The 26,621-nt window shown below is 46.5% G+C and overlaps 2 protein-coding genes across 5 annotated transcripts in view; one reads left to right on the top strand and one right to left on the bottom strand.

The window, feature by feature from the left end:
* Window positions 1–397: 397 nt before the first annotated feature.
* Window positions 398–15,079, bottom strand: SELENOO (selenoprotein O). The gene is made up of 9 exons (XM_048939296.1): window positions 14,550–15,079; window positions 13,350–13,553; window positions 12,355–12,535; window positions 8,541–8,671; window positions 7,858–8,138; window positions 7,394–7,544; window positions 5,173–5,358; window positions 4,530–4,686; window positions 398–3,910 (listed from the first exon to the last, which is right to left on the bottom strand). The coding sequence occupies exons 1-9, from the start codon at window positions 15,077–15,079 to the stop codon at window positions 3,731–3,733; spliced, it is 2,001 nt and encodes a 666-aa protein (XP_048795253.1). The 3' UTR covers window positions 398–3,730.
* Window positions 15,080–15,166: 87 nt separating this feature from the next.
* The window catches only part of LOC125691200 (uncharacterized), a 35,465-nt gene continuing 24,010 nt past the window's right edge, over window positions 15,167–26,621 (top strand). The window contains exons 1-2 of one of the 4 annotated variants that reach the window (XR_007376070.1): window positions 15,167–15,335; window positions 19,076–26,621. The exon at window positions 19,076–26,621 is cut by the window's right edge and continues 24,010 nt beyond it. Coding sequence is in view for 3 of the 4 variants with exons in the window: in XM_048940279.1 (XP_048796236.1) it covers window positions 15,454–16,905 (1,452 nt within the window). In the remaining variant the exon portion in view is untranslated. The other 3 variants (XM_048940279.1, XM_048940429.1, XM_048940343.1) reach the window with 3 other exon arrangements.

The raw sequence follows: 26,621 nt of genomic DNA, 5'->3' as shown, positions 1-26,621 counted from the left end.
TAATGCTTCTTCCCTTTGGACTCTAAGGCCTACTTTGAGCAGGGCTTAAAAATCAAATCCTGTATCTGCTGACACTAGGCAGCTGAGTTCCTCCCTTTCCCCCCCTTTCCTTCTTAAAACTTTGGGATTAAAGAGGCATCAGTGTAGGTCTTACTGACAAGGAACTCAGAGGTAAAGGTACCTACCTGCCCCACTGCTGGCATTGCTGGCAAGGCAGGAGGCTGCAGCTGTCACCATTCACTCCTCAGAAAACACTACAGAAATATCCATGAGATTGCTGTGATCCCATCTGGCCAGCTGACACTGACCCAGCACTACTGCTTCTGCACAGAAGGCTGCTGAACGGCACTGTTAACAGGAAATGCCTCCCAGGAAACAACAGGCACGGACCAGGATATTAAAATTACATTTCAGATTTATTTTTTTCTTAATAAAAGAATTAAAGACAGCAGCATTTGTCTGAAGAGAAACAAACAAAAGCATTGCCAAGAGAACACCAACGGTCAAACATCAAGCAATCGTAGTTCTACAAGCTCAGGAAGCAGTGATGGTGAGGTCTCAGTCACGAGAGGAGCCCACTGGAATGTGAGGCTCCTGGTCCCCTGGGTGCCATCTGCTTTCAGGCAATGGCAGGTCAGGTTGTACAGGCAGAGGACCAAAGTGCAACCAAAGGGTTTCCAAAGAACACTGTTGGTGTTGAAAAGTCACAAGTTCATTCTGAGCCTAAAAGTCTTATTATATAAGCAGAATATCTGGTCAGAAATAATTATTCTCAGGCCTAAGTACAGCACAGATGAGCTCTAAAAAAACAAGCAGCGATTTTTGATTCAAATATTCAGACTCTCAAATGTTACAAGCCGTATTTCCTTCTCTCTAGAGAGCTGACCTAAAAGATCAAGTTAGCTAAGAACTTAGCTGAATTGTCCTTAACAAGCCACCACTCTCACACTGCTCCGGGAACAGAACAAAGCTACTATCAATGAGCTGAAACATTTGCCTTTTGGAATGAAGGTGCTGGAAGATCACAAGATTCTATTTGGCTTGGTCACTTTTATTCCAATCCAGAGCATCAGTATTATTGCATGCACTGAGAAACCAAGCGGTTCAACGCCAACAGCTCAACCCTGGCAGAAACATGGGGAGCATACTCACAGTTGTGAGCATGGGGTATTTATCAGACACAGCTTTAGGTGGCACACACCAAAACAGCCACACGATGAATGTCCTCCAGTTGTGACTTCAAGCCTTCCAGTCCTCTTGTACTTGATTCTCACTTAAGAATGCAATTAGTGGGAAATGTACCCCACATTTTCATTCTTCACTTTTACATTTGGCACCCCTTTTTAAGAATAAATTTGCTATTTCAAAGTATCTCCCTCTCTCTCTCTCCATGACTTTGGTGTTACAACAGCAAATCAATGTGCTTCTTTATATGGAAATTAATTCAGTAGTTAATTCAACATCTCCTGTGTCCAAATACAGTGCTAAAATACCATTCTCCATGCATTAATAAGATCTACTCCGACCCCAAAATAAAGTAACGTCAGAATGCCATTAAAAACACATAATCCCTGAGGTATGCTTTAAAATCATTACTACAGACCACTTTGTTAAAGTCAACAGCTTAAGCAGAGCTCCACCACAACAGCGCTCCTTTCTGCCTCCCAAAATATAAATTGAGAAAAAATGAGCACACAGTTAAGATCACTGTGAGCAACTTTTTTTTTTCCCCCTTCCTATTAATTCCTCCTGGCATAAGAGATCACTGATTCTGCAAATCTGCCATGAGTTTGCTTGAGCTGTCTTTCAACTGCCAGCACATTTCCCTGGCCATCCCCCCAGCACAGTCTTTACCCAACACTGCCTTGCAGTAGGAGTTTCCATGAGATGGTTTCAGAAGTCCCCACGTTCAGTGAAGGGTAACGTCTGATGACAGACACTTCAGCAGTCAAACTCCTACAGAAATGGATTTCTTCAACCAGCTGCACCATTAAGTATTACAGAATCAGACTTGTAGGGGCTGGAAGGAATCATTCACTCCAGCCCCCACATTATTGCTGCCTTCTTCAAGGTACCAAATGCACCATTCTGCCCCAGATTGGACAAACACTTCTTCACATTTACCCTTTTCAGTAAGAACTCTGAGATGTCACAGGAGGTGCCGTGTTTGTCAGATTCTCATTTGCCAGACATTACTTAGCATCAGCTTCTCTAAGTCAAAGGCAAGGCAGAATTCATGTCTGCATTCAAAACACCTCCTGTTTGCTGTGGCAGCAAGAACAAATTGATAGTGCTAATAGCAGAACTGGACAAGCAGCAGCTCAGCTTTCTCATGATTTGAGGAAGACCTAGAAGAGCTCATTTCAACCTGAGCTAATACCTGTCCTGCACAGGGGCAAAGAGTGTTTCCTAAACAGCCCATAAACTCACAGTGGAAGACAGTGGCCTCCTTGGAAAAGAGAAACCTTTGTACTACATCAGACTTGCACAAGGATATGTGAGCCAGAGCCCTTTAGAAGCAAGTTCAGAAAGCTCAGTCAAACCTTTAACTAGGGACCTTCTTTCATTTTTGCTGGCACGGCAATAGAAGAAACAGATTTTCCCCTAAAATCTCAAATGAAACCCATTGAAATACTATCAATACATTTTCAAGCAAGTCAGCTCCCATCCTCCTCTTTTTTTACACAGTGCTCAAATAGTGCATTCCTTAAATAGCACCTTCCTTTCTTTACAGTGTAAAAACTCTCAACAGCCACAGAAGCAGAGTAAGATGCACAAGACCACAGTGGGAATGGGAGCATCTCACTGAGCACTGTGAGCAGGCATCCCAGCTGCGTGCTTCTCTCAAGAAGAACTGTGGTAAGAGTACACAGATCAACAGAAGGAACCTGTGTTTGAGTACTGGGTTAGGGTTAGGGTTACCTAACCACCTGTGCAGTTGGTGCTCATTTAGGCAACTGAATTTGCCGGAGTTGACTTACAACTGGCTTACAAACTGCACTCATGGCTTTTGTAAATATGTGCATTCATGTATACTGTATGTAAACACTGAATCTACTTCACCACCAAGGTTTCCACGTGCAAATATACAGCCTCCCTTAATTCTGCTCCTTATGTATTATTTATAATAAAACACAAAAAAGAACAAAACCCACGCGTTTGTTCGTTCCCCCCCTCAAACCCCTGCCTGCAGACTCCCTGAAAATGAAGATTAAATATCAACCTAAAGGTTCACAATAAATGAACTAATTAACTGAATTGTGGCTTAAAACAAGCATCGCTGAATCTGTTCCTCCATTAAAGAGGACTAGAAATCCCTGCACAGAGAAAGCAGCAAATAGATGTTAGAAGTACTATTAGTTAAGGCATCAGACAAAAACAGATCAGATTCCTGACTTGATACTTTTGTCTTCACATAACAACTCCATTTGGATGTTCAAAAGTCAGTGTGTCTCAACAGAAAATACTGCAATGTGATATGAACAAAGGAAAGGCTTTCAGTCTCAAAACACACCAAAAAACAATCTGTTCAGACTGCCCAGCGTTATCAGCTTGTTCCAAGGATCCAAGACTGCTCTAAATCAAGCACAGCTGAAGACTGTTGTAGATGCATCCAAATGTAGGGTTGTTTCAATAACTTAATAGCACTTTGATGAATGCCTTGCTCAATTCTTCACTGCTGAAGGAGGATCACAGTCTTCAGTTTACAGCAAAAAATAAAACAAGGCAGTTATGAAGATCATGTAACACAGAGCTCTGAAGCCCAGAGTGGAGGTTTACTGCAATATGGTAGCCTGCTTCTTGTTGCTTGAGCACAAGCAGCTGCTGCAGAGGCAGTTTCCTCCTCTATCTCTGTGCAATCTTCTGTTTCTTGGAATGGATTTTCCAGGAGTTTCAATACATTTCTCACCTACAGAAAAAACACAGTATGGTTACTACAGTTAAGAAAGACAGAATGATGTAGAAAAGAACCTCAAACTAAGTGATGATTGAACATGCTGTTCTTAATACGCAAACTCCAGGCAAGCCAAATAGCAAATAGATGAAAAATATCTACAGAAATGAGCCAAAAACTGTAAAGTAATTTGTATCTGCATGGAACACGAGCTCAGATAACTTAAAATGCAGGTCTTGTACCCAAATCCTTTTGACATATTTCTCAGAATACATTACTTGACCCTTATTCTGAATGTAACAATCTGCATACTGAACTCCACAGATGAAAGCCAGGAATTTTTAATAATACCATATAGCACAGCAAAGACCAGGTGGAAGTTAAACCCCAACTTCAAGACAGTGAAGTGTCTTCAGATCAGGTACAGTTCAGACTCAGATTTTCAGTTCCTCTCTTTGTTCAGCAGTCATTAAAACCACAGCTCACTCAAAAACAGGACAAGCATTCCAAACAGGAAATTCCCAATCCCTTTACTTAAAAAACAGCCAGAAAGAAGCTCACCTGGCATCGAGTGAAAGAGCAGCAGCACTACACATCCACGCAAACCCATACAGCTGTTCAGCAGCAATCTTACCTCTGAGAAATCCCCATTTTCAGCTGCTTCTATGGCATTCTGAGCAATATAATTTCTCAAGATGTACTTTGGATTGTTGGAATTCATAACCTTCACACGTTCAGTATTCCATGCATCACCATCACTGATGTTTTCTACTTCTTTGTGTAAACGGACTCTGAAATTAAGCGTGCAGAAACGAGTTTGCTTCCAGATCTAGAAGCCGATGTGGTTCTTGTCTAAAGACCTGTAGCTGATGTCCGTCATGCACTGCTCTGTGAAAACCTTCACATTCAGAACTTAGCTTTTAAATATTTCTGTGCTTGTTTATTGGTGGAATTGTTTCACATTCTGATGAAAGGGATGCAGTACAGCTGCAGCTGTTTGATCTGCCAGCAGGAATGCCTGCTAGAACTCTCAGACCCACTGTTAAAAGAGATCCCAGCCAGCCAGGTGAGGAAACAAGTCCTGACCTGGGCCACAGAGCAGAAACAACTAACATTCCACAGGACATTTTTGTACTGACAGCCTCCCATTAACAGAACTCTTACACACTGGTGAACGCTCTCAGCTGCCTGCACCTCACCTCCAGCCCTCAGCCTACAGACACATCATTCTCAAAGTGCAGAGCAAACATACTGCTATGGACACTGATAAACCTCACCTGTATTTCTCCAGCCATTCTGTCCAGTGTCTTTTATTTCTGCTCAGTAAATCAGCTGCTGTCAACTGCTGCAGTTTAGAGAATTGTTCAATGCGTTCTAATTCTTTATTTATACTAGCTTTTGTTCCAATGAGTGCAAACAGCTGAGGATTAGACTGAGCCAACATCAGCATCATTGACAGCTGTCTGGGAACAGTGGGAAAAAAAACACATTAGACATTAAAGTTGCAAGGCCTGTTTTTGCAACCAAGAAGTAGAGGTGAAAACATTCACAATAAACTATGATTCCACTGCCGAAATTAAATACCAGTGTTTATAATTCACAAAACAAACATATATATGTATATTACATATACATAATTTGTTTTATGAATATATATATATACACATACATATATAATACAAAATATATAAAAATATATATATTATATAAAAATATATATAAAACAGACTTCACATATTTTAGTAACGAAGGGGGGGAGGAACAGTGTGTTTAATCTGCATTCCTGTGATACACAAAGTGTAGACAGCAGAGTTTCAGAACTACCAATTGGATTTAGATGCAAAATCTCATCAAAACACCCTACTTTGAGAGGAGTATGGCATAAGGAACTTCACCCTGCCTCAGTACCACAACAACAGAGAATCTACACATTCTTAAAACGCACTTTCTAACATTCATACTGTAACAACATTAAAAACAATTATTCAACACCTACTCTTCTCAGCAGTACTAAAAGCAAACCCTATGGGTTGATTAGGACTGTATCTTTTTACATTAGACTGTGTTAGCTGGTAATGTGGAAGAGCTTTATTGTATTTTGGCTATGATGCTCACCTTTTTTTTCTCTGGATTCGTAACTAAACAAGCAAACTAAAGAGCCAAGAGTCCAAGTTGCAGAACATTAAAACGCTCCACTTGTTTTCCTATGAACGCATTCACAAACAAAAGCCATCTCTCCCCAGCACCAGACAACTAATTATATCAAAACCGTGTTTTCCTACTTTCAGTAGGCAGAGATAAGCTATGTGCTTTCATTTATTTCAGTTACACTATTATCCCAAGTTATATCACAGCACTTGGAATCTGATCAGTTATGCACTCAGTATAATGTGCTACTGTGCCCCCACTCCAAAGCTTTACTCCACATCACAGTGATTTATAGCGACCTTCCACATTCCTCTCCAAGCCTAAACGTAACACAAACACGAGTGCCTTCAATTTTAAAGCAGCTGAAGCCTGGAGCTTAATTAAAGCAGCAGTGCCTACCAACTTATTTACTTCTCCTTCTAGTCGCTTCAGTTCTAGCAATGGGACATAAGTAACATTTCCAAAATGATCAATGATCACTTCCAGCAATCTTGGCGAAACATCAAACTTAGGTGAGCAAGCTGATACCAACCAGTTCTTCTGCCCAACTCCCTGCTCACGAGCTGATAACTGTGATATCGACACACAGAGCAAGAGGAAGAATTTGGCAGGTTGCATTCATGGATTGTTTGTGAAACAGGGAGAGGAAAAGCCCTACCCAAAATACACCCACTTGTGATTCTTCCCATCCCATCTGTGAGATGCTAGGATTAAAAACAACAACAACAACAAGACAAACTCATGGATCAAACAACGCCCCTGTTTTCCACTGCTCCAAAAAAGCGGAAAACTGCTCTACTTTTATAAATCACTTCTATAAATCAGCAGGTGAACAAAAATTGCCATTTCACCACATTCAGAGCAGCTGAGCTACAGAACAGGAATGGCACCAACCAGGTTGCAGAGCCTGAAGCGTGCATTTCAGCTACACTCAGCTCAGAGTACTGGTGGCTAGAAGTGATTAGCCAACAGTATCTAGGACAGAAAACTGACAAGACACAGGAAGTGTTGTTTAAATCTATTATGTCTATAAAATATTAGTGCATTACTCCACTATCTGGCATTCTGTCCTTGGCTCAGTAGCAGGGAAAGTGAGAAAGAAGAAAGGAGGAAAACAGATATCCTGATAAGTGCAGCCCAACAGCCACTCTCTGCAAGTCCCTGCTGAGCATTTAACAGTCACAAACTATGCAAGAATTTCCACTGCTGTAGATTGTGATGCATCTGCTTAGCAGTGAGATTTCCAACTGTGATATTACTAGCTTTGTAATACACAGCAAGCTGAATTTATTATAGTAAAGATGAAACTAAAAGCACTGGCCAAGGCATTTAAGGAAAGAGCAGCATTACCTTGGATCCATCTGAGGTCTGAAAGCAACTCTCAGTTCTTCCACTGAAGCACACTGACTCATAAGGTTTTCTAAGAAATCTTCCAGTCCTGAAGGATCAGTATCTACTGAGAATGAACTCAGCAAGTAGAAAATATTTGTGAAGTCTCCACCTGAAAAAATGATTTTTATGGGTAATGGAACTAAGAAATCAGTAGGAAAAACAGGTCCCACAGTGCCCTCCTAACCCTCCTGCCCTCAGAGCAGTGTGGCACTCCCTCAGCAAGAGTGCAATGCAACACAGGGGTGCCATGTAAAAAAGCAACAACTGCCACACAATTCACACAAATTCAGTTCTCCCTCAGTCTTCTGTTCTCTCAGATGACAGTGTAGTTGCGCCAGGCCGCTTTATTGCAAGGTGAGAATGAAAATGATGGCTTGGTGTAACTGTAAGGTACTCGTGGTCTACCTGTGTTCTTCACCAACCTGTGAGATGCATGGTTTCAAGCAGTTCAGACACCAGCTTACTATCTTCTTCTAATTCCAACTGAATTAGGCCCAGTTTCTTCCTCATCTTCTGCAAATAATGTCTTTCAAATTCTGTATCATATTCCTCTTCCAGGATGAGCTCACTTATTTCCAAGGGCAGCTCTGGGACTAAGGCTTCAGCAAGCTTCCCTAGATTCCACTTGCAAATCTCTGGCTGTTTGTTGTAAGCATAGCGCCCTGTGTTATCGGAGCCATTGCAGATGTGCTCAGGGTCATATCTACAGGAGAAGAAATAGCATTCTGTTTGTTATCTGGACACCAATATCATGTGAAGCTCTGTGGGAGTCTAAAGCACAACTGGAAGGGAACAGTTCTCCTTGTTTTGATTCTCTTCCAAAAGCTGTCTGGTCAGGTGTTTTCCTGCCCTCCCAGTCACTGAGGAGCTCCACAAGCTACAAGAGCAGTATAACATTTAGAGAAGTTATGAATATAGCTTTATGTAAAAGCTGAACAGAGGAATTACATGACAACCAAGCCTAACTTAACCTACTTTGCTATAGAGAAGGTTTGCAAGTCTACTTGACAGCTAAGATATTAAAGCAATAGTGAACAACATCAGGACTGCATTACACAGATAATACATAAGCACGTTTTGAATAATGCCCATTAGCTCCACTGACCTGTCCATAAATCCAAAAGGGCCGTAGTCAATAGTTAATCCAACTATGCTCATGTTATCTGTATTCAGCACACCATGGCAGAAGCCAACACACTGCCACTCAGCAACCAATCTTGCTGTCCGTTTTGTTATCTAGAAGAGAAGAGAATTTTGTTTTTCAACACAGTGTTTGACAATTCATACAATTCCAAGCATTTGCTAGGCTGAATGGATTTTTCTACTGCTCTGATGGGAGCAGACTGTGGCAGCACACCACGTATACAAGTACCTTGCAGACACCTGGACTCTTTCCTCCTTTTATGAACTGCCTAGTTCCTTAATTTCCCATTTGTTCTCCCTTTCTCCTTTCCATGCTCAAAAAAAGAAGTTGTACAGCTTCCAAACATGCCAAAGACAGAACACTGAAATACAGTAAACCATCTGACATCACGGTTAAATGCTTTCCTAGTCCATTCTTTTTTTCACTGTTTATTTTAAAGAACCATTAGATACAGGCAGGAGAAAAAAGCAAAAATCTGAGGAATAAAAGGAAGAAACAAATACAAAGTCAGCTTTCTGGTTTACTTGGTGTACAGGAGTGATTTACAACAAGGTAAGCGGATTAGACAAAAATGGTTCCCTCCTTACAAGCTTCAGCACTGATGAGCACTTACCTCAATCTGCCAGGAGCAGAAAAAAGCCAGGAGTTCACCTTTTAGATAAAAGATATCCCAAGAATGGCACCTTTATTTAAATTTCACGCTTCACTGAATGCATGTTTCACCAGAGTTTGTCAGTTATTTAACTGTTACCTCTGTGGAACCCTCAACTGTCACCACTGCATGCACCCATGCATTTGGCAGAGATCACAGCGTGTGATTTTACAATAGGTCCAGTTATTTAATTTAGCCCATCTGTCAAATGCAACTACAAAATCTAAAATTCAGGAAGCTAATCTGGCTTTTAAATAAATCTCTGTATTTCTAAATGCTTACCTGAACTGACATCAATTAATTGATGTAACCATTAGCTAAAGCTTTTGAATCAAACTGTTTTCATAGTTAAACTCATTTATCTCCCCTATAGCTAGCAACGTGCTGAAATTTAAAGTGACTGCTCTCTCCAGGATGTGGTGCATTTATTAAGGTTTAAAAAATGATCTCATTAACAGAAGTAATTTTAGTTTCTTCCATTTGTCTTCATATTCTCTTCCACTTTTCTCTGTTAAAGATGTGTAGTCAGTTAGATGAAGAAGAAAAACAAGAGAATGCCTATCCTGGGATAATCTGCCAGGTAGAAAAGGCTGTAAATGAAAGTTGGAACAAAAGCTTTTGGTTTACCTTGAGATCCCAGGCTTCTACTCTTTCCAATATCCTCACTGCCAGTACTCTACACACTGTTCCTGAATTCTGCTTCACAGGGCAGTTGGAAGTAAGTGCTCCAAGTCGCTACGCGTGCACAAAACTGATAGCAAGAAAGAAAGGGAGACACACCTTGCGAGATGGTTCTGTGCCAGGAAGATGGCAAAAAATAAGGAAAGAAGAACAGAACTTCCAGCAGTTAAGCAACTCACAACCGCTGGATTCTTCATGTGAATGTATGATGCTCTGCCAATGTTCTGGTAAAAAATACATCCAGCCAACAAGAACACCTGAAAGCAATTAAAGCTTGGATGCAGCTCAAAGGTGGGGATCTTGATTAGAAAGAGACAGCTTTCTTTTTACTTCAACCTTCGAGTCTTTTTAACCAGGTTTTTCTACCGCTAGCCATACTAGAAAACAAGTGTGATATATACAAACAAGAGCACTCTATTAAAAACATGCTCATGGAAGTTTAAAGAGCAACTACAATCTTTAAAATATTTTAAGCAAATGCAGATATTTGTGTTTATTTTCTCATCAGTACTGTGAAATGCAGTCGCTTGTACCTTTTTCCTCCCTTTCCTCCACAGGGCAACAAGATAAAAGTACATCAGAGCAGAGCTGGGAGCATTTCCCTCCTACTCAAAAAGACAGAAGTGGTTGGTAAATGAGGCAGGACTGGGGTGCTGTTCAGATGGAGATGGCTATGGTAATCTTCCACCAAGGAGACTAAACATGGAAGTACAATGCTAGCACAGATATGCAGCAAGGACAGACCTGGACTGGAGAAGCACAACAAAAATGACAAAAACAGGGCAGTAAGGAAAGCATAGCAGAACGGGGGGTAGAAATCAGTAGTAACTGTGTCAGGAAAAGAAGTCAAAGGCAGAAAGAGGCAGGAGTGGCTCCTGGAGACTGAGATGGGAGGGGAGCAAGGGGAAAAACAATCTTTGTTCACACACTCCCCTGCAAAGATCCTCAGGTTCCATATTTTTTCTGACACAAGAAAGTGAAGGTGCTATGGACTACAGAGCTGTACAAACCCACAGCTGGTGGGGAGCTGCAGTCACTGCCAGCTCCATTAATTCACATGTGAAAGGTCTGTTAGTGAAGCTAACCTCTGCAGCACCTAATGGTGAACTGAACTACCACTTGCTTTTCAAAAATGAATTATTGCAAGTATGCACAAACTCAGAACTCACAAGAGTTAGAGAGCATCAGATGTTAAGCCTGCCTGATGTATTCTTACTGCTCAGTGACTAACATTCACCATGCTGCAGTCACTTCACCACCAACAGATCATTTCACGAGATGTCAAAGCATCACAGCTGTTGTCACATAAACCAGTCACGCACATCAGACTGCTGTAACTACCCAGTAAGCAGAATTACAAGTATCAGCATCGAGTTTGAACATCAGGTGATTCAAATCAGAATCTTTATTACAGTTCTCTGCTAATTCCAAGTTGGATCCTTTCTGAAGGGTTGGATCCTTTCTGAAGCACTACTGCATACGAAACTCCAAATCGCAAACAGAAGTTTCTTATTCCCCTACCTCAAATTCTTTCTTTTGCTTGCTGAAATAAAGGAATATAATGGAAATTCAGTGTCAAGAATTACAGTATCAACAGTGAGGAAAAGGGTAATTGGGAAGGTGAAGTTTAGATACCAATTAACTAATTAACTAAGCAACACTTTTCTTCAGAGAGATACACAGCAATGCTACCTTTACTGATGTTGTAATCCAACTTTTATAATTCTCCTGCAATAACTGCTGATGTCTGAACTTACCCAGTAACTAAAAATGGTTCAAAACTGCCTCTGAGAAATCATCCAGCCCCTCCTCTGGGCCACTACAGAATCACCTACCACTACATCACTACGATACGTTTATCTTCATCTTACCATTCCCCAAGCTGAAGGTTTTGTTACGTCTTTGGGAAAATTGTTTCATTGTTTGGCTGCCTTTAAACACTTGAATTCTAAAGTTAAAGTGATTTGTAGTCAACATTCCTGTTCATAGTGTGGAAAATAAGAGACAGGCAGCAACTAAGCTGTTTTCAATGTTTTAGAAGATGAAACCTTGCAAATGCTACCTCAATACCATTTACCCACTGCTCGACAGTCAGGGCCAGAATTCACCCTTGCACTCTAGAACACCTTCAGTAAAGCATAAGAACAGCTTTGGGAAGCTCGCTGAGAGACAAGAAATCGTGCTGTGCTAAAGTAAATGATGAACTGTTTTCATTAGTTCAATCAGTGTCAGCACTGCTTTTATCAGTAGTATGGTCAGGTTGTGGTTGGAGTTGATGATCTTGAAGCTCTTTTCCAACCTGAGCAATTCTATGATTCCATGAATAAGCAGCTCTATTGAGAGCGTCTTCTCCAAAGAAAACGCAGCTGAAGCAATATTAAGTGACTGCAGTTCTTCAAGACGACTGGCACAAATTTATGAAGAGAAACTGATGTTCCTTACCTCCCTGAAGAACGCAGCATTCCTCTGAATGCTGTTGTCTGCATGAGCCTCCTGGATTTCCGGGTAGAAAGTGCCGATCACGTAATCCAGCATCTGTATTCGAATATCGTTCCGGTTAACGCTGGGACCTTTGCGTCCTGTGTATTCATCAGGAGGCTTGAAAATTTCAAAAGAACCAAATCTGTTTGAAAATAACAAAAAACGTGGCTTAGAATTACGTTTCACTACTATCTGATCACATTAACTTCCTCCAGCGTTAGCAGTAGTGAAAGGATTTGTTGGTGCAATACCATCTTTGGAGTTTAACACCAGTCCTTCAACCGACTGTGAGCAGAAAACTGTGACTGTGCTGAAGCTGCTGGAACTCAGTGACTCAACAGAATGAAGCACATACATCCACACAAGACAGATCAATATTTAAAATACTGGACTTGACATCACGTTTAAGATATATTTTCCCATATGCACATGCACATAAACATACATCCTTTATGTCTCACATTTTCTTAACATGCATTTTCTTCTAAGGCAACATTATCTTCCCCAAACTCCTGTTTTGTACTGGAGCAGGAACTTCGTGTGCTTTTCAGGCAAGGAAAGTACCACCCTCAGGCTTTTAGAGGGCACCCTCAAGAGTATCACTATAACAACTTTGGAACCAGGTGTGGAGCCAATTCTACTAACAAAAAAATAAAATAAAATAAACAAAACCACACGCAAGCATAAAAATTAAAAACTTATTTTGATATCTGCAGAACTTCCTATCCCAGTGGTACTCTGAGTTAGTGTCTATCTCCCCATGGGCAAGATGCTGCCTTACCTCACCCCATGGCCTACCACAGCAGCTTCCTAACACACAGCCTGGCAAATGAGTTCCAAGATTCCAGAACACGACCCAAGCAAATGCTGCTGTTATCAAAATATGCTTAAAATGATCTTGTTGTGTCCAGTTTTAAATGAATAACAGTAAAAAAGAGAAGTGGGCTTCTTCCTACCTTATAAATGTAGGCGCAATCCTCAGAACAACTGTACACCTTTCTTTTTTTGGATTTCCATCATAAAATACGTCACGAACAACTTCCGAGTCAGACGTCACACAGGTTCCAGCCCTCGTTGTTGGAATTCCAAGGTGGAACATGGCCTCGCTGCACAGGAACTCCCGTATGCTTGACCTCAGGACCTTCCGACCATCGGCTTGCCTGCAGCAGAGACACAGACAGGTTGTAAGCCTTCTGACTGCATGGGAAGGGATTGCTGCCTCCTCCTTAGCAGAGGGAAGCAAGGGCTGAGAAGTGAAGTGCTGTGCTGAAAATCACAGGGCAACACAGGGGCAGATCCGAGCTGACCAGACCTCCGGGTTTCTGGTGGAGTACAGAATGGGTGGGCACAACACATGTGCAATGAAGCTCACATGCAATGGAAGTCAAATCTAAAGGCCATGTAGTCCAACTCTCTGCCATGGGCAGGCTGCCACCCACCAACTCAGGGCCCCATCCTGCCTGGTCTGGGACGCCTCCAGGGATGGGGCACCCACAGCTTCTGTGGGCAGCTGTGCCAGTGCCTCACCACTCTCTGAGTGAAGAATTTCTGCCTACCATCTAACTTAAATTTCTTCTCTTTTAGTTTAAAGCCATTTCCTCTTACCCTCTGACTGTGTAAAAAGTTGCTCCCCTTCCTGCTTATAAAACCCCTCTGAGTACCAGAAGACCACAATGAGCTCTCTTTTTAACTCCAATAAGCTTTGAAAATTAATACTTTTGTAATATTTAACCAATACAGTACAAAGACTACACAGTCCTCCAGCTGCACACAAGTGGGTTTGTAACTGTCCACGGTACGGGAAGAACACCACGGGAGTAACCAAAACAACAAATAACACATGCAATAAGTCTATTTTGCGGTTCATTCTGTACCAGAAAAACGGCTGTTGGGCCTCCCCTAGGTCTCAGCTGTACACGCTGAAGCGCTGTGAAGTTCAGGCAGAACGGAAACAGAACTCCCAAGAAACACGAGGGTGAAATCACACACGCGTTCGGACAGCACACGCTCCTAGACCTTGCCCAGCCCAGGCTGGAGCCGGGGCAGCGCCAGCAGCGCAGTGAGCAGCACGGCCAAGCCAGCGGCGCTCAGCAGGCAGCGGGCAGCAGGCGGTGCGCAGCGCTCCCCCCGCCCGGCCCCGTCCCGCCGCCCCGTACCGGGAGAAGGGGGTGATCCCGGCGCCCTTCAGCTGCAGCTCCCAACGGGCACCGCGCGGGCCGCGCACCTCGCCCAGGTAGATGGCGGCGCCGTCACCCAGTTGCCCCGCGAAGCTGCCGAACTGGTGCCCGCAGTAGCAGTGCGCCGCGGGCTCCGAGCCGGGCAGCAGTCGGTTCCCTCTGAAGTACAGGGCGGCCTCCGCCTCCCGCTCGGCCTCGAGGCCGCCGGCCTCCAGCCCCAGCAGCGCCAGCGCCGGCGGCGACGCGGCCACGAGCCGCGGGTTGCGCAGCGGAGTGGGCCGCACCCGGGCGAAGCAGGCGCCGGGCACGGCCCGCGGAGCGCCGTCCTCGGAAGGGTCGACGGGCAGCGAGCGCAGCGCCAGGTTGTCGAAGCGCAGCGCGCTCAGCCAGCCACCCCCCTTCGCCCCTTCGGGGCTGCCCGGCCGCGATGGAGAACCCGCGGGGCGCTGCATGGCGGCGCGGAGGACGCGCGGCGACGGCACCGAGCGGCGGCGCAACGCCGCGGCCATCCGCCCGCCCCCGGGGAGGCCCCGCCCGCCGTGCGGCTCGGCACGGCCGCGGGGAACGGAGCTCTGCGGGCGGCCGGGGAGCGGTGCGCGCGGGGCTGGCGGCGGCGAGCTGGGGCCAATGGGCGGCTGCACAGCGGGGGTGGGCCGGCCGGCCGGCGGCCCCGAGGTGACCCGGGGGAATAAAAGCCGGAGCCCGTCACTGGAAGGACTGCTGGGGCGGGAAGATGCGCGACCGGGAGGAGGAGCGCTGGGGGCGGTGAGTGTCTGCGTGGCGCTGCCGCTCGGTGAGCGCGGGTTCGTCGCGGGGTTTCAGTCGGGGCTCCTCGGGAGATCACTCCGCTCCTACCGGCACAGCGCCGAGCCGCCGCGGCGCGATGTCGTGGCTGACGCGGGCGGGGAAGTCCAAGGAGAAAGAGGAGCCGGAGTGTTCCGTGGGGCGGGAGGAGAGGGGGCTGCTGGTGCAGGTCATGCTGGAGCACGGCGGGGATCCCTGGGATTATAAGGCTGTCGGCCAGGATCCCACCCTGAAAGCCGCCGAGAGGCACTGGGTGAACTACGTCTCCACGTATCACCCCAAGGGAGACAAGAAGTGCTCGGCCCTGCAGTGGCTGCTCTTCGACCTGGCCAGCGTCCTCCAGGCTGCGGTGGAGGAGAAGGAGCAGTGCGCGAAGAACCTGCAGAACAGCTTGCAGGTAGCGCACAACGAGATCCTGGCGCTGCGCTGTGACAACGCGCTGCTGGGCGAGCAGCTGCGGAGGGCCAGGGAGGAGCTCAGGGCTGAGAGCGCAGAGAACGCCCGGCTGAGAAGGAAGGTGCAGTGCCTGAGCAGGCTGCTGGGGAAGGGGCTGGATCAGAGGAAAGTGGCGGCTCTGAGCGAGGGAGACGGGGAGCCGGGGCTGCGGGACGGGGATGTCTGGGACGTGGAGATCCAAGAGAACTCCGCTGTGCAAGGTGGGGGGGCTGTGGGTGCCAGGAAAACGAAACTGGCAGAGCGAGAGGGAAGCGCAGGAACGGGGGATAGGGATGTGTCAAAAAAAGAGAAAGTCTGGAAGAAAAACAAGGAGGGCTGGCCCATGTGGGTAAACCGCATTTGGACCTTAGAACAGCGCACTCCCTTCACGCACGAGGCGGCAAAGCGGGTGGTCACGGCCATAGGGCTGCCGTGGCCGAAGGTGGGGGCCATCATCAGAGCCTTGCCGCCCGATGAGGCCTTGGGAGGAGAAATCTTAAGGCTGGTGATTAGAAATCTAGGGGAATATGAGCCCCTCAAGGATAACATGGAAGGGGCGCCCTGGAGAGATATCCAGGAGGCGGCGGCGTACGTGTGTGGGAATGTGGTGCTGCGGGCTCTAAAGCAGCAGGAGAAACCCGTGAGCTCCGATTTTGACATTCTGGGCATGAATGTGGAGCAGGGGGATGTCGGGGTGCTGGCCTGCCGTGCTCCCGAGGCACACAGGGGGTTCTTCATCAGCCTGGGTTCCACGCTGATTGGCCGTCCCCTCCAAGAGTGCATGGCCACCCTGGAGAACCTGGGCACCCTGGTGGGGGCGGAGGGGAAAGAGAAGGCGAAGAAGGAAGCAGCGAGGGTGAGGACATACATCCCTAGGGGGATAATTTGGAGATACTTGATAAATCAGGGAGTAAATGAAGGAGAGCTAGATAGTCAGCCCACAGGAGTTCTGCTCGCCAAAATGAAGAAAATCCTTCAGGAAAAAGGGATGAAACAAGAGGAGATTTGGGAAAAACTAAAGCAGATGAAGCCATTGCCTCCTCTTCCTACCCCAAAGAGAAAACAATATCCGTTACAGAAGGACCTTAAAGATTAGGGATCCCAGCCCTAGTGTCAATGGGATTAACCTCTACCACGCTTACTTGATATCTGGAAGAAGGAACTGCCTGGAAACGCAGTGTCTGCTGAATGGCAGTGAGAAGTTACACATTCATTCTCAGTTGATATGGGATTAGAAGCAACATTATTAGATTATGAGGGGGTCTGGGATAAATCAGTATTGGGAGTATTAGGGGGAAAAGAAGTAGAAGCACACATGTGCATGGGGGAAGATGAAGTGAATGGGCAGATAATGCTGGTGAAGGGGTAAGGAGGGCAGATATTTTAGGAAGGCATTTCCTGTCCCAGTTCAGGGTAGATCTGTCCATAAGAAAGCTACATTTGTTGTTGCTTCAAAAAATGAAAATATGAGGGGAGTCTCCAAGTCAGTGAAATGCTGGTGTAAAAGTGAAGTGAAAGCAAGAAGTGTCCCAGTTTCAGCAAGGCAGAGCTGACTTTCTTCAGGGTGTGTGGTGTGGTGCTGTGTTTTGGCTTCAGGAGAAATACAGTGTTGATAGCGCACTGATGTTTTTGCTGTTGCTGTGTGGTGCTGCACAGAGCCAAGGACACTTCATCTTATGGTCCTGTCCTGCTAGCAAGGGGGCTGGGAGTCACAGAAGCGAGGAGGAGACAGAACCAGAGCAGCTGACCTACACTGGCCAAAGGGAGAACTCATACCATATGGCATCATGTTGGACAACAGAGCTGGGGAGAGCTGCTCAGGGCAGCAGCTGCTGCTAAGGGATGGGTTGGGCATTAGTCAGCGAATGGTAAGCAGTCACCTTGTGTATCACTTGTGCATGTGTATCTGTATATAATTTTTGTTTCTGTTAATTTCTATTTCTTTTCTTAGTGAATTGTTTTTATCTTAACCCAGGAGTTATACTTTATTTTTTTTCCCCAGTTCTCTCCCTCATCCCACAGTGAGCAAACAGCTGCCTGCTAGATTAAACCACAACACAGATAGTAAAGAGAGACTGTGAGGTAATTCCATGTGATGACCCTGTCACCCAGAACTGCTGCAGTGCACAGAGGGGTCATGAGGAGGCTTGGGGGTACAAGAAAGGCTTTAAAGAATGGGACTTAGAACTCCTACATTCACGATTCCTGGCTGAATCCAGGAATATGGACTATGTTGATGGTGGAAATTTCTTGCAGTGAACAGTCTGCTTTGGGTTATGCCTTTCATCCCTGAGAACAGACACTATTTGAGCAGTGGTAAATTGATTATGTGGGCCCTTTAAAGAGACTAAAGGATATCAATTTAATAGAATCATAGAACTGTTTGGGTTGGAAGGGACCTTCAAGATCATCTAGTTCCAACTTCCCTGCTATAGGTAGGGACACCTCCCTCTAGACCATGTTGCTCAAACCCCATCCAGCCTGGCCTCAAATGCTTCCATGGAGGGGGCATCCACAGCCTCTCTGGGCAACCTGTTCCAGTGCCTCACCACTGTCACAGTAAAGAACTTCTTTCTGATACCTAGTCTAAATCTATCCTCCAAGCCATTCTGTTTCCCAGAATTCGGATACATATTAATTCCATTTCTGAGAACCCATAGCATGTGGTCCCTCCCCCTTGTGCATGCATAGTGAGCTGTGGGCGTCTCCTCCTTGTGGTCACAGGATGAAGAATAACAGTCTTCCTCATGAAGGCTTGTAGTCTTCCTTGCTGTAAACTCTTGATCCTGCAAGAGGGGCAGCCCCTGATCCAGTTCTAACTTCTCTTATGGACATCTTGCCACTTACCAAATGTATTCAAGCTATTCTCAAAACTTTTATCTTTGTCCTCCACCTCCCGATTGTTCTAATCCCAGCTTGTTGCAATCTTCATTCTTTTAGCAGTCTGCACATCTGTTTCTGTGAACCATCTTTTACTCTTCAATTCTCTGCCAAGCATGTATTTGCACATGGGATTGCCTTCATGCAGGTGCACAGCCTTGCACTTGTTTGTTGCCATTGACAGAACAAGATGGGTGGAGAGGCAGAGGCAGTCTGTGAGGCTACTGCTAATACCACTGTTTAGTGTTCACGTGAAATATTGAACAGATTTGATTCTGTTCATAATTGATTCAGATAAAGGAAGCCACATGACAGATGGACCAGCTCAGAAATTTCTTAAAGGCATGGAGCTACGTTGATTAACTCTTATTTCCTACTGTTCACAGTCCTTCAGCTGTTAGCTGCATCAGGTTGAGACTGAAGGTAATTGACGAAGTAAGAGGACTGACCTGGAACGAAGCAATCCTGGTTTTGTGTGAGCGAAGAACATACGAGGTACCAGTGATAGCTGCTGAGAGCTATGCCTGAATATGGCCATGGCCAGAAAACTCTCTGGCCCAACTTAAAGGTTGGGATAAAAGCTATTTGTTATTAAGGAAGAAAAGGAAGAAAAAATAATAATAAAAATACAATAGACAAATACATTTATCATTGCTGTATACAGCTACAATGCAATTGCTTGGCTAGTCATCAGGAGCTGATCCCAAGCCAGTTCCTGAGCAGTGGCTGCCTCCCCTGGTGAGCTTCCCACGGTTTTATACTTTTTTATGTGATATGTGGGGGGAAAGCATCTGGGCACTGGGGGACTGCTGAAACTGCTGATCCTCCCATGGTACTGCTCACCAATGAGATGCCCATGTCTTGTTTTGCAGGTTCTGTGGGTAAAGATAGAAACCAAAGTACAGTGTGGGTCATTTGCTCTGCTCTGTTGTGAATGCTCTGCCTTGCCTCTTGATCTAGATGTTGCTTTTTTCTGACACCTAACTCCAAGTAAGCAGACAAAAGACACTGAATTGAATTACTTTCCATTATTTTTGGTCTGATTTTTGGGTGGTGCTGTGTGGAGCCAAGAGTTGGACCGGATAATCCTTATGGGTCCCTTCCAACTTGGGATATTCTATGATCACATACTATTGAATATCCTGTTAGTTAATTTAAGAAGCTTTAAGACTGGAAAAGACCACTAAGCTCATCTAGTCCAACCATCAACCCATCACCACCATGCCCACTAAACCATGTCCCTCAGTGATGTACTGTGTAGAAAGGCCATAGCAGATATAGCTGCTTTAAGCCAGTCTGACTTCGAAAAATTTTGCCAACATGTCCAGGTCTGTCAATCTTTTGTAGATTGAATCATAGAATTGTAGAATCGCAAGGTTGGAAACGACCTGCAAGATCATCCAGTCCAACCACCCTCCCATTCCTATCAGTGCCACAAGCTACTAAACCATATCTCGTAGCTTCTCATCCAGGCACCTCTTGCACACTGCCAGGGACGGCGACTCCACCACTCCCTGGGCAGCCATTCCAGTGCCTGACCACCCTCTGAGAGAAAAAGTTTCCTAATGTCCAACCTAAACCTCCTCTGGTACAACTTCTGGCCGTTTCCTCGGGTCCTACTATTTGCCTGGGAGAAGAGGTCAGACCCTTTTTCATCACAACCTCCCTTCAGGAGGTTGTAGAGTGCAATGAGGTCTCCCCTGAGCCTCCTCTTCTCCAGACTGAACAATCCCAGCTCCCTCAGCTGCTCCTCATAAGACTTGTGCTCCAGACCCCTCACCATTTCGTTGCCCTTCTCTGGACACGTTCCAGGGCCTCAATGTCTTTCTTGTAGTGAGGGGCCCAAAACTGAACACAGTACTCGAGGTGTGGCCTCACCAGTGCTGAGTAGAGGGGGACGATTACTTCCCTGCTCCTGCTGGCCACACTATTTCTAATGCAGGCCAGGATGCTGTTGGCCACTGTGGGCTCATGTTCAGCCGAGCATCAACCAACACCCCCAGGTCCCTTTCCTCTTCACACTCATCCAGCCACTCATCCCTAAGCCTGTAGCGCTGCACGGGGTTATTGTGGCCAAAGTGCGGTGTTGTAACCTTCACTCGTTCGTTTTCCCTGGGAGACCGCAGCTTGGCCAATTACTGAGGTGACACCAATATGGTGAACAGCAAAATGGCGCTTTAATGGAACAAACGTGTGCTTATATATGGAAAGGGGGAGGGTCTAATGCATTACAACCCAAAGATGGCGCAAGCGCCTAATACATCTCCCCCTCCCCATGCCAAGAGGAGCCTTGCCCCGTTACAATACGCAATGTGCTAAACCCAAACAACGTATATTTTAGAATTTATCCTGCATTCTATGATATTCCAATTGCGTGTAGATCATTTTCTCAGTCATTCGTTGTATACAACCTTGCAAACATCGAAAGATACATGGCAAGCACAGCATTAGTCCCAAAAATATAAGAAGCCCTATTACTAATGCTTTAAGTAACTGCTTAAGCCATGGCCCAATCCCACCAAACAAATTCTCCAACCAATTTCCAAAGGGATCTTCCTGTATTCCAATCTTTTCCATATGTTCCTTTAACAGTTGTAACTTCTTATGCATGGGGTTGTTGTGGCCAAAGTGCAGAACCCGACACTTGGCCTTGTTAAACCTCATCCCATTCATCTCAGCCCAGCGATCCAGCTTATCTAGATCCCTCTGCAGGGCCTCCCTGCCCTCAAGCAGATTGGCACCACCTCCCAACTTGGTGTCATCTGCAAACTTACTCAGGGTACACTCAATCTCTTCATCTAAGTCGTCAATGAAGATATTAAACAGGATGGGCACAAGCACCGACCCCTGGGGGACACCACTTGTAACAAGTCTCCAGCTAGACTTCACTCCATTGACCACCACCCATTGATCACGGCCCTCCAGCCAGCTCCTTGTCCAACAGAGGGTAAAACTGTCCAAGCCACGAGCAGCCAGTTTCCGCAGAAGGATACTGTGAGAGACCATGTCAAAGGCTTTGCTGAAGTCTAGGTAGACTACATCAACTGCCTTTCCCTCATCTACCAGTCTGGTCACCCAGTCGTAGAAGGAGATGAGGTTGGTCAAACACGACCTGCCTTTCATGAACCCATGCTGGCTGGGCCTGATCCCGTGGGCGTTGCGCACGAGCCGTGTGATATCTCTCAGGAGGATTTGTTCCATGGCCTTCCCTGGCACTGATGTCAGGCTGACAGGCCTGTAGTTCCCTGGATCCTCCTTACGGCCCTTCTTGTAGATGGGAGTCACATCAGCAAGCCTCCAATCCTCTGGAACCTCTCCAGTCAACCAGGAGCGCTGGTAGATAGCCGAGAGCAGCTTAGCAATCACCCCCGCCAACTCCCTCAGCAGCCTAGGATGAAGCCCATCCAGTCCCTTGGACTTGTGACTGTCCAGATGGAGGAGGAGCTCCCTAACGGCCTCCACCTCAATCTCCGGGGGGACATTCTGCGTGTCAGCCCAGATACCCAGATCAGGGCACAAAGTGCCCTGAAAATAACTGGTCTGACTATTAAAGGCAGATGTGAAGAAGGCGTTGAGGATGGTCTTCTGTGTCACATTCCCCACTGCATCAATTAAAGGATAGAGATTATCCTTGGTTCTTCTCTTGCCATTGATATATTTGTAAAAGGATTTCTTACTCTCCTTTACTGCAGTGGCCAATCTAAGTTCAAGATGGGCTTTTGCCTTCCGGACTTCCTCTCTGCATACGTTAGCTACTCCCTTGTAATCTCCCCTAGTAGCCTGTCCCTTCTTCCACAGGACATAGACTCTCTTTTTCTTCCTGAGTCCTGACAGTAATTCCCGGCTCATCCACACCGGTCTTCTCCCCCTATGGCTCGCCCTACGGTATTCAGGGACAGCCTGTTTTTGCGCCTTTAAGATTTCCACCTTGAGGAGCGTCCAGGCTTCCTGGACCCCTTTACCCTTAAGGAGCGACTCCCAAGGGACCCGTGCTACAAGCGTCCTGAGCAGGTCAAAGTCCACCCTCTTGAAGTTCAAGATAGTAGTCTTGGTAGTCACCCTTCTGACATCTCCAATAGAGAACTCTACAATTTCATGGTCACTCTGCCCTAGGCAGTCTCCAACCTTCACATCACCTACCAGTCCTTCTCTGTTAGCAAAGAGCAGGTCAAGCAGGGCACCACCCCTGGTAGGCTCTCGTACCAGCTATGTAAGGAAGCTATCTTCCACTGTCAACGGTTTACGGGCTGGTTCGGCCCCGTTCTGTGACCAGCGGGGCAGAGGGATCTGCAGATCCGTGCCTCCGGAAAAGGGAAACAGGGGACCCCAAAATAATTGAAAACAACAGCAATAATCTGAGGTGGAACAAACTGATTTACTAAATATAGTATTAGCAAAGTACAATGAGAGAGAGTCTGTCTGAATGGTAGATAGGCTTCACCACAATGCTGAGGTGAGAATTGCAGTCCAGTTGAGTGAATGAAGAAAAGTAGACGGCAAAGCACAGACAGCAAAGTGCAGGCGAAGAAGAAGGAATCAGGTGACCCTGCACAGAGTTCCATCTCCTCACTGACCGCAAAGCCTCCTGGGGAAATGTAGTTCTTCTCCTTCGGACAGGCACCTGTAACTTCAGCATCAGCAGTCAAACCCCCAGTGCATTACATGATGTTATGGTGTGGAATACTGATAACCAAAAATCATAAAACCATGACATCCACACACTCTAGAAACCTCTTGGACTGCTTCCTTTGAGCCATATTATATTTCCAACATATATCAGGGAAGTTGAAATCCCCCACAAGAACGAGTGCTGGCGGTCGCATGACTTCTGCAAGCTACTCGTAGAACACCTCGTCCATCTCCTCATCCTGATTCAGTGGTCTGTAACAGACCCCAACTAAGATGTCTCCCCTACAGGCCTTCCCCCGATCCTCACCCATAGACACTCCACTTTATCATTTGCAATCTCAAGCTCTTCAACATCAAAACAGTCCTTAATATAAAGGGCCACACCACCACCCTTCCTTGCTTGTCTATCCCTTCTGAAGAGCTTATAGCCATCCATCACAACACTCCAGTCATGGGAGCAGTCCCACCATGTTTCAGTAAAAGCAGCTAGATCATAGCCTGGCGCACAATCGCTTCTAGCCCCTCCTGCTTGTTGCTCATGCTGCATGCATTGGTATAGATGCACTTGAGCCGAGTCATTTGCCTCACTCCCAGCTCTAAAATCGTTTCCCTAGGCTCTTCTCTTGTGAGGCCTGTGCTGTCCCCTTCTCCCGTCATCACAGAATCACAGAATTGTAGGGGTTGGAAGGGACCTCCAGAGATCATCGAGTCCAACCCCCCTGCCAAAGCAGGTTCCCTACAGCAGGTCGCACAGGTAGGCATCCAGGCAGGTCTTGAACATCTCCAGAGAAGGAGACTCCCCCACCTCCCTGGGCAGCCTGTTCCAGTGCTCCGTCACCTCACTGTAAAGAAGTTCTTGCGCACATTTGTGCGGAACTTCCTATGCTGCAGTTTCTGGCCGTTTCCCCTTGTCCTGTCTCCACTCACCACTGAAAAGAGTCCGGCCTCGCCATTCTGTCCCCCACACCTTAGATATTTATAGACCTGGATCAGGTCCCCTCTCAGTCTTCGTTTCTCAAGGCTGAACAGACCCAGTTCACTCAGCCTTTCCTCATAGGAGAGATGCTCCAGGCCCTTCACCGTCTTTGTGGCCTTCGTGGTCATAATTAGTTTAAAGCTCTATTGATGAACCCCGCTAGCTCCTGAGCTAAGATTCATTGCCCCCTTTGAGATAGGTGGGTTCCATGGTTGGACAGCAAGCGAGGGGCCGAGTAAACTACCCCATGGTTGAAGAACCCAAAGTTTCTGGCTCAGCACCAGCCTCTGAGCCAGTTATTCATTGCTTGCACCTTCCATGCAAGCTCTGAGTCCCACACTGCCCCTTGTTGGAAATAATCCAAGTAACTTTGTCAGGACGGTATCTCTGATAAAAGCAGAATTTATTCGCGATTGCAATGGCGGGCGTCCCACAAGTAGGAGCGCACCTATGGACACAACATGACAGCCTTTATACCCTGTTTTCTCCCCCTTGCCTCCCCCCTCCCCTGTTTCCCCAATGGTTGGGTACTCCAGGTTCACAATCTTATCAGAAGGTTTACATTTGCTATTTACTTGTTAATTTATTTGTTATCTGGTGCCAGTCAGTAGTCATCCTGTTGTTTCCAAGATGTCTCGGTGCTCTCCTTGTCCTATTGATATGGTGATTTTCTTTAAAGTCATCATCGTTAAACAAAGAGCACTGGGGGATGATGTCAGGCCTTCCCAATGTCTCTTCAGGCGCTTCCTCGGGTGTGCCATGGCTTGTTCTCTGGTTTGCTCTCGTGCAGGATATTCTTGCAGTGTGTATGACAAAATATACATATATACACCTATATACAGAGTGTGTTCCTGGCAACTATGATAGCAGAGATCATAAAATAAAAATATTATACAATTCTAATGCAGAAACAACACTTGATTCCCACACCCTGATAGTACAGAGCAAAAGACTACTTGTGCTCCTGCACCTTGAACTAAGCGCCCTAAACCCTTGAAATCTCTTTTCATTGCCCGTAGGTTTGTCTGAGCAATTTCTTCACTGCCCACCTGAACTATGAGCAACGGAAAGTAATCAGTGGGCCTCACCAGCTTTGGTATTTTCCTGCTCATGTCCCTGACCCGGGCCCCAGGAAGGCAGCACACTTCTCAGCGGCTCGGGTCTGGTCTGCATATGGCGCCCTCCGTTCCCCTGAGAAGGGAGTCACCCACCACGACCACCCTTCTTTCTTTCCTGATAGAGGCAGTCTGGAGGCATGGGGGTGGCCGCCTCGCCTTAGACTCCCTCCTTGCCTTAGGCTCCCTCCTGGGCAGATCCTCCATCACCTCATGGCTCACCTCACCTTCCATTTCCAGCATGTGAAACCTGTTGCTAAGGGGGATCTGGGGAAGCGGGGTAGGCAGGCGGGGGGGGTTCCCATGACGTCGAGTAGGGATTCTTGTCCAACCCTCCTCATCAGTCAGGTCTGTCCTACTCTGGTGGGGCTGGGGGTCCACCACTTTTGTGAGGGTGTCTCCCTGGCACCCTTTCCTCTGACTTGCCAGCCAGTGACTCCACCAGTCTATCTCCCACTCACATTCCCTGATGGTCCTAAGTTTCTGTACCTCTTCCTTGAGCTCAACCACCAGCTGGAGTAACTCATCCACCTGCTCACACCTCACGCAGGTGTAATCCCTGCCACCTTCCCCAGGTAGCAGCAGGCTCGAGCAGTCCCTGCAGCCAGAGACTTGAACAGCCACATTTCTGAGCAGCCCCTCCGTCTGGGTTGCCACAATCTTCTTTGAATAAACTCATTGTCTGGTGGAAACCATGTTAGCATCCCTGTTCTCAATAGGCTGAAACAATGGTTCACACCTGCTCTGCTGTGTGCTCCCTGACGCTATTTATGGACTATTAGAAGGTGTGAACTGCTTATTAGCAGGTGCAAACACGTTAAGAGCGGGGGTTTAAACTGAGTGGCAAACGAGCTGGCACCACCTCCGCCAAGTCAAGATCCTGCCCACAAGCTGCCCACAAGCACGACACCGCTGCTAGCTTCAAACTAGCCCTAAAACGAGCTTTTTGGTCAGTCTCTTTTACTTCAGATCCCTTGCCCAGCGCAGTCTTATCTGTTCTGATGCATGTCACCGCAGCAAATGTGGTGCTTTCAGGTGCTGGAAGAGAGTAATAAGGTCTCCCCTCGGCCGCTTCTTCCCCAGACTAAACGGCCCCAGCTCCCTCAGCATCTCCTCATAGGGCTGATTTTCCAAGCCCTTCACCAGCCTCGTTGCCATTCTCTGGACCTCCAGTACCTCCATGTCCTTTCTGTACTGAGGTGCCCAAAACTG

The sequence above is a fragment of the Lagopus muta genome, chromosome 1 (assembly GCF_023343835.1).
Source record: "Lagopus muta isolate bLagMut1 chromosome 1, bLagMut1 primary, whole genome shotgun sequence".
NCBI lineage: Eukaryota > Metazoa > Chordata > Aves > Galliformes > Phasianidae > Lagopus > Lagopus muta.
The sequence above is the reverse complement of the archived record's forward strand: the minus strand, read 5'-3'. Positions and strand labels throughout refer to the sequence as shown.